This window comes from Peromyscus leucopus, chromosome 17 (genome assembly GCF_004664715.2).
Source record: "Peromyscus leucopus breed LL Stock chromosome 17, UCI_PerLeu_2.1, whole genome shotgun sequence".
Classification (NCBI taxonomy): Eukaryota; Metazoa; Chordata; class Mammalia; order Rodentia; family Cricetidae; genus Peromyscus; species Peromyscus leucopus.
This window is the reverse complement of record NC_051077.1, coordinates 30,516,741-30,528,925: the sequence shown is the minus strand read 5'-3', so window position 1 is coordinate 30,528,925 and position 12,185 is coordinate 30,516,741. Positions and strand designations below refer to the sequence as shown.

Here is a 12,185-nt window from a genome sequence, read left to right as displayed (position 1 = left end):
AAGCTCTCCAGGCTCTCTGACCCATAGCTTCATTCTCCCACCAGCTTCTGTGAAACCATGGGAGAGTGGTTAGAGTCTGATGCCAGAATTTTCACAGTTCTTGACAGTCTGATCTAATTCTAATGTCTGTTTTAAAACTAGCTGAGTCAGGTATCAAGTCCTTAGAATCACTGGTAAAAGTTACTTCAGTATTATTTTTTTGGGGGGAAATTACTTGGAAAAAATTTTTTAAAACACTGATTTCTTTTGAAATTTATTTACATATCTTGGATGGAAGCCGTTGATACAGTTTATGTGGAATTCCTGGAAAAGAAAAGGAAATGTCTTAAGGTGGTAAATGCTAAGTATATTTCTAATAAGGATTTAAGAACACTTCTCTCTGCCAAAGATACTGTGGACAGACTCAGTGTATATAAGTAATATAAGTAGAGTATGGATTGTAGCTACAGAACAAAATTCCTAAATGATTCCATTATATAACAAATCAGATAAAAAATCTTATAAAACTAAATTGTATTCATCTTCATGTTCTCTTATTTCCTTTAAAGGAGATTTATTTTATTTTTATTATGTGTATGTATGTGCTGCTGTGTGCAGGTTTGCACTTGTGAATGCAGGTGTCTCTGGAAGAGGGTGCTGGATCCCCTGGAGCTGAACTTAGAGGAGGCTGGGTGCTGGGAACCAAACTTGGGTCCTCCGCAAGAGCAGTGCACATTCTTAACCTCTGAGGCACCTCTCTAGGCCTCTCTTCTTATTTCTCTACTTGGTTAGTGCCATTAAGCTTAAAAGAGCCCTAAGGGTGCCTTTGCTTATCTGTCAGAACATACACACCTTTCAAATCAGGAGTCAAATGCCTGCTCCTCTGACTGGGACTGGAAGCGTCTTCATAGGCGTCGTAGTTGTCGAAGTAGAATTTCTCTCTTCTTGAAATGTAAGGCGACTTTGACGGAGTGTTGTTGTGACCGGAGACCTTGTCACTTAAGCTCAGATACTCCCGCTGAAGATTCCGCATCTCAAATTCCAAGGTGTCCCTCTCGTTTTCTATGCTCCGCGCGTAGTTTTCCAGAAGCACCTTGTCTTCCGTGAGCCGACTGATGCTGCTCTCAAACTTGGCGTTTTCCTGGCTGTGTTTCTTGAGCTCTTCTTTCAGGATCTGGTTATCCGCCTTGATCTCCAGGACCATTTTGGAGAGCATCTCACATTCCTGGCTGATCTCCGCCAAGTTGTTTTTGTAAACGTTCGTCTCCGATTTTGCGCCTATGATCTCTTTGCGGAAATTCTCCTCCGCCGCGGACTGGTAGGTTTGGACGGCCTCCAGCTCCCTGGCCAGCGTCTGCCTGGCCGAAGCCGATTCTTGCAATGCCGCCTCGAGGTTGAGTTTCTCGGTCTTAGCGGCTTCGAGTAGGTGCAGAAGCGACTCGTGTTCGGCTTCGGCCAGCCTCTCTTTCTCCTTCAGCTGAAGCACCTCCAGCTGGCTCTCCTTCAGGCCGCTCTCGAGGGAGCCTTTGTCCGTCAGGAGTTGGTACATGTTTTTCTCGAGCGTTTCTCTTTCGTCCTGCAGCAACAGCATGTTTGTGTTCATTGCGTCTATCTGTATGTTCATTCTGCTGTTTTCATTTTTGAGAACGGCCATGTCACTTTGGGACTTGTGGTCCTTACCTTTTAGGTGATCTACGGTGTTTATCATCTGTTGCTTTTCCAAAGAAAGCTGACTGTTTTTTTCCTCTAGCATTTTATGTTGGTCTTGGAGGACGTTGTAGGTGCTGACGATCTTCTTCAGTTCCCTGAGACAGTCACTGTTTTCTTTTTCCGCTTGCACTAGCTTGGACTGCAGAGCGCTCTTTTCTTCCCCCAGAGCCTTGAGTTGCTTTTCGTAGGTTTCAATCTTCTGTATCAGGGATTGCGTGGTGAAGATGAGGGGCTTCATTTTGGTCCGAAGGGCCAGGTTTTCGTTCTCCAGTTCCGTCACTTTTTTCTGGTTCTGCATGGACTCTTTTAGGTAAGTCTGGAGGTAATGGATTTTGGCAACGCACTGCTCAGTGACACAGTTGGCTTTGGGTGTCTTCTCGTTTTCAGACGCCAGGGATCCTTGGTTGACTATAAATGGTTGCTCTTCTTCGTCTTTGGTTTCGTGTTTTGCTGGGTCAAGGAGCGACAGTGTGTGCCTTGGAGCTCGGGAGTGGAATTTTAAATCTGGAGTACTCTTGCTGGTGAGAGGGATGTCTTTATTTTTCTCATTCTTTTTACCCCGGCATATTTCACTCTTAGATAACTTTCTACATTTCCTACAAAAATTTACATGGAGTTTTGACACTGTTTGCCTGAGGGGGAGTAGTTTGCTTACTAAGGCCTCCAATTCGGAAATCCTCTTTGATTTGATATCTTCACTTAAGGTACCTTCCACGTTCTCTTCCTGAATAAAGTTCAGGTTTGCGCTATGAATGGGAAACAGCTCGTATTTACCGTGGCTTTGCATATTTGTGTCAGCCTGGAAAGTGTGGAGTTCGTTTGTGAGCGCCAGTTCCCTGTCGTTCGACTTTTGAAGCTCTTCTTTCATGTGTTTAATAGAGTGGCAGATATCATCTAAGTTTTCACAAAATTCATGCTTCAGAAAAGGCACGGTGATTGTGGATTTACCCAGACTCACGGGAGCAGTTTGAGGTGTCCTAGTCGGAGGAGCAGGAGGTAGAAACCGATGAAGACTGAGACTCTGCATGGTGTTAGGCTGGCCCAAAGTGCCCGTAGCTTCGTTGGGAGGTGAGTGATCTGCTGTAGTTCTCAGGCTCGCCAGAGCTAACATGTCCTCCACCTGTATCTGGGGTGGAATATTTATACTTTGAGAGAGACAGTCACCATTATTACTACTAAGGTTTTCTTCCACTGAATGAAGAATCTTAGAGTTCTCAAAAGGACTACTTTTCTTGATAGAAAGTGTTTCTTCTTGCTTCTCATTAGGCTAGCAGCAATAGAAAGTATACTATAAATATTTTGTCATTTGCCATGTGACTAAGAAACTAAGATAAAGTTTGGGGAAGATTTATGTGTACAACCATATCGAGTATTTTATCTACTAATTAAAGAAGCCAGTGTGTGTGTGTCCCCATCTTTTTAGCTGGACATGAACAAAACAGCGCCAGCTATCTTGAGATCCGCAACTCGGGCCTTCACAGAGTGCTCTAGACTTTCCCTTCCTCCCGTTGAGGGCAAGGCATGTGGCCAACCTCTTAATTTCAGATGTAGAAATGTAGTGAATATATTATGCTACAATGTATTATCCTAGGTAGACAGGCCACATGGGAACTCAAGGAAAAACAAGTGCGTCTGCTACTGGGCTGTTTGTTAGCTTCTGTTTTCATTCATGGATTTGAAAGGGTAATTTTAGGACCACAGGTGTTTGGGAAATATCATTTTCTAGCTAGCGCAGATAATATTGGCCACTCTGGTTTGGAGTTGTTCTACAGAATTCAGCCCTGGTTTCTCAGCCTCCTCTGGACAGGTAGGCTACCCAGACTGCCTTGAATTTGCTTTGGAATTTTCATCATCTAGATGAAGTGAAATTCCTCTCACACCCTCCTAAAAAAATAGCCAAATTCTCCAATACAGAGATAAACACACTTCTTTTAAGTGTTTCACGACAGATATTTTCTTATTTTCATCTCTGAATAGCCATTGTTCCTGGTGAAGAAAAAGAGAACGCAAAGGTAAGAACAGACCAGTTGTAGGGATAGTTTTTAAACACCAGGAGACAGGAATGATTTTCTTTTCTTTAGAAAACATACCAAATCCTTTTCAGGGTGCATGCTGAATACTGCATTTTCTTCTGAGTTAAACTGTGGGTTTTCTACTCCAACAATACTTTTGTTCAATATTTCACTGATTTCAGACTGTACCTTTGAAGGAGAAATTGAGGATGTTAGAATTTGAATTCATATTTGTGAGCTTGTGTATGTATGGAAGCACATGGTTGAGAGACACCTTTTCATTTCCCGCCCATAAAAGGTTCTTTGCCATTAAGAGAATAAGTTACACTTATTTATTGTAATATCTGTCATTAGAGGACTTTTAAGAAAAGAGTGTGGAAATTAGAAGCATTTAGGAAAGAAGTAAAATTTTATGAACTATGTTTAAATAATTTCAGAGGCTTTAGTTTTTACATTGTAGAGTAAAGAAGACATCTCTGTCATCCATCATCAAGGCAGAATTCGGTCTTTCACCTGTGGCAGAATTTGGTTGTCTACTCCCATGCAGTTGCTTTCAAAACAAGGACACTGAGTCCAAGCTGATGCCAGGACTTTAGTGAGTGTGTGTTGTGTTTGGTACACTGACTTGCATACTCTGTTCTGCTCACCCTAATTTCTCCAGGTGAAGTCTGTGTCTTTGATGACGACACCAGTTCTACCTTTAGCTGCAAGGCTGGGTCTGTGACTCAGCATTGAGTCTCTCTCTAGAGAGCGATGATCTTGGATTGCTTCTGAGCCAATCTGTGGCACTCAGAATCAGAGCAAAAGACCTTAGTATAACCTACTCAGAATCAGAGCAAAGGACCTTAGTATAACCTATTGTGAGAACAAAGTGTTCTCTCTCTTCCCTTTCCCTTCATTGTCCCCTCCCTCTTCCCCCATCCTGATTTGAGTTTAGAAGGACAAAGATTTGGAGCTCCTTCCAACCATTTTACCAAGATGTAGAATCTGACAGCCCACTGTCCTGGAAAGCAGACCAGGTGTGGCTGAGATTTGTGCCTGATGACCAGAATCATGATCATATGACTCATGTCACCGGAAGTGAGCTGTTCCTAGACTCTTCAGCACCACGAGGTGATAGAGAGTACATTTTCCCCCAGAGCCACTTTGAGTTCTAATTTAAATTTTAGAGTCTCTATTTGCAGACTGTGTGTGTGTGTGTGTGTGTGTGTGTGTGTGTGTGTGTGTGTGTGTGTATTTGCAGTGCCAGGATCAAACCCAAGGCTCTGTTAGGCAAACACTCAACCACTGAGCTACATCTGCCCCAGGTAGCACTTAAATATAAGTGCCTTTTCTTTTGGTCTCATATCCAAAAAGATAGTAGACCATAGCTCACTCCAAATAAATTTTGAGCCTGAAATACATCATCACCTCTGATACATTAAACTCAGCCTCTACTTAACAACTGGCTACAGGTGAGCTTAGAAGATGGGCTGGTACCTTAAACTAGGAGATTTCCTACACATGGACTACAACAACCATACCATGCTGACGTTCTGCAGAGTCTGCATCCGCAGAGCCTGAAATGACTGCAGCTGGTGCTGAAGGACCTGCAGTGAGATTTAACAAAGTGTCAGATAGGACACTTTCAGGTGGCTGAACAGTCTTCAATTGCTATGACTGAAAAAAAAAAAGAAAAAAACCCAACCAAGTACCACATGAGTCGGCTAACTTGTCCTTAGCTGTGCTGCTGACCCTCTAAGCATGCTCATGGAAGTTTCTGTGAGACTAGTGTGGAAGACCCAGTATTGGTTTAGGAAGGGTTTTCACATAATTAAATGAAACAGACTCACTTTCAGTGCTGACTGTGGTTGGATTTGATTTTCTGGTTCTGACACACAGCCATATTCTAAGGAGCAAAATAAAGAACATGCATCATTTCATTCCGAAACTTTAATTCTGCAGCAGCTGCTACAGAAAACACTCTCTTAACCCAGGTAGTGAGATGGCGAGGTGACGAGAAGGTCTGATGCTTACATTATCTTAGCCACACATTGAACCTAAGGAGAGCTCTCACTTTAAGAAGCACCGCCTGAGGGGACAGGGAGATGAGTGAGCCGTAAAAATGCTTGCTCCTCAAACCTGACAGTCTGAGTTTGAGTCTGGAGCTCACATAATGATGGGAGGAGAACACTGACCTTGTCCTCCGACCTCCACAATTGCACCGTGGCATGGGTGGGCACCGCCCTCTACAGTTTATTACTTAAAAATAACGTGTGTGTGTGTGTGTGTGTGTGTGTGTGTGTGTGTGTGTGTCTGTCTGTCTGTGTCTGTCTGTCTGCCTGAGCCAAGATAGGAAGTAATTAACACATGAACAGAAGGCAAAATAATTTCCTTGGGCCAGTTGTAAGCTCTCAAGCCAAAATGTGGATGTGAAGGTCAGAGAACAAATCTGGGAAGCTGGTCCTCTCCTCCCACCCAGGGACTGAACATGGCCGCGAACCCACTGCCTGCCGGGCCATCTCACTAGCCCAAGACGATTTATTTATTTATTTATTTATTTATTTATTTATTTATTTATTTATTTATTTATTTATTGGTTTTTTTGAGACAGGGTTTCTCTGTGTAGCTTTGCGCCTCTCCTGGAGCTCACTTGGTAGCCCAGGCTGGCCTCGAACTCACAGAGATCCGCCTGGCTCTGCCTCCCGAGTGCTGGGATTAAAGGCGTGTGCCACCACTGCCTGGCTGATTTATTTTTTTAACTTAGCATTTTAGCTGTCGGGGAGTCTAACATGCTTGTTTGCTGAAAACAGATTGCAGAAAGAGGAAGACAAGGTGGTTCCGGAGAACGAGGCAGGCAATGGCAGAGGGGTTCTGGATGTGGGATCTAGATGAACTGGTCATTGATTGAGTAGCAGCAGTACGTCCATTGAAACGTGGAGAAGGGAGCTTAGTACGTGTGAAGGGTAAGGATGAGGGGATTTGGCTCTGGTTGTTTCCACCTTTTCATATACTGTGAGATGATGCTGTGAGTTGAGATGGCGTAGGGAGAGAAATGACATAGTTATCATTGTGCCTCAGGGAGGGAGCGTTTGAAAAAGAATTTACTTTGGCAATAAAGCAAGTGCTCCAAATAGCATTAAGATGCTCGGTTTAGTTCATGGTCTGACTCAAAAAAAAGAGTATTTTCTTCAGCAGTGTTCTGATGATTCAGTGCAGGCAGTGAGTAGGCAGGAAATTAAACTCAACTATTTTTAAGGGTAATAACAGAACTTTTTGTTTTTCTTATGAGTTGTTGGGTGTTGTTCCAAAAAAAAGAGGTTTTTAAAATTCAATAATGCTTAAAGAGCCACGTGGAAATTTATGATTCTTGAGTTGGAAAGAGAATGATCAGAGACCCACAGGAGTCAGCCCAGAACCACATTTCAGCATTCACTAAGTCTTTGCTACATGCATGATATTGGGAGGCACTGAAAGGTAGTTGGCCCCACCCTAGAAGAAGCATATTATCTGTTGAGAATGTGAGAAATATTATTTATATCTAGCTTACATTTTCTTTTTCATATTTCAGTGTTGAAATTTTAAAAAAAAAATGACTTAATCATCAATGGGATGACCCTTTTATAATAAAGACAAGGGGGAGTTTATTTCCAAGCCTGCAGAAAATGATGTCACATTCAATATTTGCAAGAAATGTTAAGTGTATGCCTGTGACTAAAGGCAGAGGAGAACAAGTCGATTTTTACAGTGCTACGTAGAATGGTTTTCAGGTGCAAACATTAACTCTGCTGTGACAGGACCAGTGAGGTCTGTAGAAGCCATGTGAGTCAGAGCGCACTCTGCGGTTGTAGAATGTTAGTTGAAGATGTCTTACAGTCGTTTATGCTGTGGAATGTTTGTTTAGTGATGCAAAGATGTGTTGCATTCTTTTATGCTGCATTTGTTTAACTCTGTGAAGCTGTGTTACTTGACCTGTCTAAAGCACCTGATTGGTTTATTAAAGAGCTGAATGTCCAATAGCTAGGCGGGAGAAGAATAGGTGGGGCTGGTAGGCAGAGAGAATAAATAGGAAGAGAAGAGAGAAGAAGAGGTAGGAAAAGAAGGAGAGAAGACCTCAGAGGCTAGCCACTTAGCTACATAGCAAGCCACCAGAGTAAGAAGTAAAGAAAGGAATACAAAAATAGAGAAAGATAAAGCCCAGAGGCAAAGGACAGATGGAATATTTTAAATTAAGAAAGGCTGACTAGAAATAAGCCAAGCTAAGGCTGGATATTTATAAGTAAGAATAAGTCTCTGTGTATTTATTTGGGAGCTGGGTGATGGGCTCCCAAAGAGCAAAGAGTAAACAAACAAACAAAAAAACTATACTTTGCCCTGCAAGTTAGGGTATCAGCTATGGATTCAGGCTTCCTGAACATTGAATCCTGGCTTTATAACATATTGTGATATATAACTCTAATCATGTAACCAATTTGTAGGAGGCACCTTTAGCATGGCATACAGTAAACACTCAAAGGATATGCATCCATGATAACAATTCTAGTCAGGATGGAGGGAGGCTGCTCAGAACCTTCCAGCGCTTCCGTTTTGTTCAGAATAGAACCCCAAATCCTTGCCTGAAGTTACAAAGTTTCTTCTCTTCCATCCCACGGCCACCCTTTCCTGCCACCTTCCCCATTATTCATTCCGCTCTACCCACAGCAGGTACTCCTCAGACATGCCAGCCATGCTTCCCCCATAGGCTCCTGGCTGTTGTCAGTTTTGATGCCTGGAGTGTTCTTTTCTAGAACTTTGCACGATTTGGTCTTTACCTCCTCTGGTCCTTGCTCAGATGGGACCTGCTGAATGGGGCGCTCTTCTGTCACCTTCTCCTTTTAAAACAGAAGACTCTTCACCCACCTATGACACTGCAGATACCTCCCCCTTCCCTTCCCCCATAGGACAGACTGCTCTCTGCTCTCCCACTCACAGATAAGCCGAATTAGGACAGCGACCTTGCATATGTTGTCTGGGGTCCTGTCTTAGTTTCTTTTCTGTCCTACTATAAAATACTCTGACAAAAGAAACTGAGGTGGAGAAGGGTTTATTTCAGCCAAGGGCTCAAGGGTGCAGGCTATTATTTCCAGGGGAGTCACAGTGGGAGGAGCTTGGGACAGCTAGCTGTGGTGGTATTGTGTTCCCCAAAATATTGTGCACGCTAATAAACTTATCTGGGTCGGAGAAGAGAACAGCAACAATATTGAACATAAAGGATAGGCAGTGGTAGCACACGCCTTTAATCCTAGCATTCCAGAGGCAGAAATCCCTCTGGATCTCTGTGAGTTCAAGGCCACATTGGAAACAGCCAGGCATGGTGACTCATGCCTTTAATCCCAGAAAGTGAGCCTTTAATCCCAGGGAATGATGGCAGAAAGCAGGAAGATATATAAGGCGTGAGGACCAGAAACTAGAAGCATTTGGCTGGTTAAGCTTTCAGGCTTTGGAGCAGCACAGTTCAGCTGAGATTCATTCGGGATGAGGACACAGAGGCTTCCAGTCTGAGGAAACAGGATCAGCTGAGAAATTGGCGAGGTGAGGAAGCTGTGGCTTGTTCTGCTTCTCTGATCTTCCAGCATTCACCCCAATACCTGGCTCCAGGTTTGTCTTTATTAATAAGAACTTTTAAGATTCGTGCTACAGTTAGTTGAGTTGTATCCACAGTAAGTGAGCAGAGAACATGGGATGGATGCTCAGCTTCCTTCCTCCATTTATGCTGTCTACAACACGGTCTAGGAATGGTGCCACCCACAAGGGGCAGCTCTTCCTACCTCAATCATCTAAATCCATATGGTCCCCCACAGGCAGGCCCAAGGGTTCATTTCCCAGATGATTCTAGCATCTGTCAAGTTGGTGACTAGCCTTGACAATCACGGATGTGCAACCCCTAGAACAGGGGTAGGCACAGCAGCTACGTGAAAACCCTCGGCAGATGAGCAAATGGATGGAGGTTCAGAATCGGTACACGAGTGCCAGAACCAACATCCTGGTCATGGCTGAAGTTCAAAAGTACCCCTCCGATCCCCATCCCGACGGGTCACAGGTTAGTTATGCTAACTAACTGTTCTTATTTGCACAAGTTATGCTATTGAGTAGCATGGGTCTCGAGGTGTCAGTCCTCATCTGCTGCATTTGAGGTAGACTCAGATTCAGGAGGCTGGATGGCCTATGGACGTCCGGGGATTCTCCTGTCTCCACTGAGCCTGGCTTTTACATGGGTTCTGGGGATTTGAACGCATTCCTTATGCTTGCTCAATAAGAGCTTCGCTCATTTGACCGTCTCCTCAGCCTCTCATGCCCTTGCCGTATGGAGGCAGCTCCCCATCCCTTCTGACCCTTGGTGACCTCAGAGCTAAACACCGGGTCAATTTAATGTCTAAACTGTCTGTGACAGTCTTTTGCTGTATTCCTTTCCTGGTTGCTCAGGCAGGGAAGACTATAGATCTTCATGGCTGGTGACAGAGGAATGCAGTGGGTGCTGATCCTGTCCTCCTCCACGTCCCTCATCTTCTTGAATCAAGTTGATTTCTATCATTTGAGGTGTGGCCTCACTGGCTTCTTCTCTCGGGGTCCCTGTCCAGGCATTGTGAAGGTCCTGGATTGACCAGGGTGCAGAAAGAAACTGTCCCATGATCAGGCTTCTGATCCATCTTTTCTCTCACCTCATTACCATATGCTTCACACATGGAACCCACAACTGGGGTCCTACCCCATGGGGAACCCGCAACTGGGGTCCTACCCCATGGGGAGCCTGCAACTGGGGTCCTACCCCATGGGGAACCCGCAACTGGGGTCCTACCCCATGGGGAGCCTGCAACTGGGGTCCTACCCCATGGGGAGCCCGCAATTGGGGTCCTACCCACTAGCCTAAAATCCACCTTACTCATGAACTCTTGCTCCTTCCCTTGATGTCCCTTTGTGAGAGGGGCGTTGTCACCTTGGGCTTCTTTGAAGGAAGATCTCAACGTCTGTTCTTAGGTTTCTCTGGCTAGTCTACACATTCAATTCTTAGTTTATTGGAAACTGTGGCTATTTGGATTCTTAGATTTTGATAGGAAACTCACGAATCTTCTAAATGTCTGTCCGAAGCTGAAATCAAACCAAACTAAAATAAAACAACAAAACCTCAACTTTTTTCCCTCCACCCAGAGATTTTACCTGGTTCACTGACCCCACTGTCCTTTACCCCCTCAGAGGAATTCAGGATCTTGGATGCTGAAAGGAGAATGGAGTCAACTTCATCCTCTTCCTCAAGATGCTTTTCTGGAACAGAACCCAGCACAGCTTTTGGCGAGGAGCTGGAAGGCAGCCTGGGAAGGTGAGGAAGCACGGAGATTCGGGTGGCCCACACCCTCGGCGGCCACCGGAGGGCGCGCTGGGGTCAGGTAGAGACACCTACTCGGCAAGTAGGCCTGGAGGGCAGGCGGGTGCTTTTTCCACCGTCTGAGCAGAGGATGTAAGGTCGGAAAGATCCGTGCTCCAGACCCACCTGGGAAACCCCAGCGGCTTGGGGATGAAGGGACCCGGGTGTGGCTCCAGTATCCTCCACTTCCCACAGCTTCCCTCTCGAGGACAGCCTCCTGGACCGCTCTTACCGGGGCTCATTTCTGCTGCTTAAGGTCTTCTCTCTATCAACTGCCTTGCCCCAAGCATTCAGCTCTGCCGCTTCAAGCCTCAGCATCCCGTTGCCTAGTAACGGAGGGGCCAGGAAGCCGCGCCCATCCCCACCCTTCTCCGTGAGCTGATACAGAGGACGTGATTGGTCTTCATTTATCAAAGTCCATTGATTTTCCTGTGCGCTTGATAAACCACTTGTAACAGGCGAATGTTGCCCTGGGAAGCAGAGGTTGCTTAACAGACTGGTTGGAAAGCCCGATCTTTCAGTAAAAGTTTTTAATAAGTACATATGACTTATTTTGCAAAATCAATTATTTCAGATAGAATATAGTCATTGAGAACTGGGTAGGAATTGACAGCCACTATGATATAATAATTTATTACCTAAAATAAATTATACATTATTTACTTTTGGGGAACAAAGCATGATAGTTTAATGTTAACTAGCTATAATTTCTTGTTTTCTAAAGCAATGGTCTCTATCAGACTTGGCAATCTTTTTTTTTGCGGCATTGTGGACAATTCTAATAAATTTTAATTTTTCAATCTAGTATGTCTCTTAAACTACTATTGTAAAGAAAATGAATAATATAGTTCATCTACTGCTATGTGTTAATATCCATAATATGGTAACAATAAAATATTACGTGACAACTCTAATTTATGCGCAGTATTTGTGGATGATGATGATAAGTGAAATTAACTGGAGATTTTCATAGGATGACTAAGTCAAAACAGTGGCACTAATGATAGATGCTTACAATTTAATCTGTGCACTAGTCTCAACAGAAACCTACTTTTATTTTAAGATAATGTCTCAATCAATTAATCTATCAGAAAACTCCTGAGTAA

At 44.1% G+C, this 12,185-nt stretch overlaps 1 protein-coding gene across 3 annotated transcripts; it reads right to left on the bottom strand.

The window, feature by feature from the left end:
- Window positions 1–240: 240 nt before the first annotated feature.
- Ccdc110 (coiled-coil domain containing 110) lies at window positions 241–11,461 on the bottom strand. Of its 3 annotated transcripts, none has more exons than XM_037211718.1 (7): window positions 11,312–11,461; window positions 10,875–11,026; window positions 5,534–5,589; window positions 5,225–5,290; window positions 3,780–3,890; window positions 832–2,956; window positions 241–303 (listed from the first exon to the last, which is right to left on the bottom strand). In XM_037211718.1, exons 1-7 carry the CDS (start codon window positions 11,395–11,397, stop codon window positions 254–256), a joined length of 2,646 nt encoding a protein of 881 aa, XP_037067613.1. In that variant the 5' UTR covers window positions 11,398–11,461; the 3' UTR covers window positions 241–253. The 3 variants fall into 3 exon arrangements, with proteins under 3 accessions (XP_037067613.1, XP_037067615.1, XP_037067614.1); XM_037211720.1 differs by having other exon boundaries at window positions 832–2,815; XM_037211719.1 differs by having other exon boundaries at window positions 10,875–10,979; window positions 11,312–11,401.
- Between the last annotated feature and the right edge of the window lie 724 nt (window positions 11,462–12,185).

Bases quoted from the DNA above. Each gene is read 5' to 3' on its own strand.
- Ccdc110 (XM_037211718.1), bottom strand. From the start codon at position 11,397: ATGCTGAGGCTTGAAGCGGCAGAGCTGAATGCTTGGGGCAAGGCAGTT. The intron at 5,590-10,874 runs GTAAAATCTCTG...TTTGCTCCTTAG, and splicing joins CAGTGGGGTCAGTGAACCAG to AATATGGCTGTGTGTCAGAA. The intron at 2,957-3,779 runs GTATGTTTTCTA...TATTGCTGCTAG, and splicing joins TGCACCCTGAAAAGGATTTG to CCTAATGAGAAGCAAGAAGA.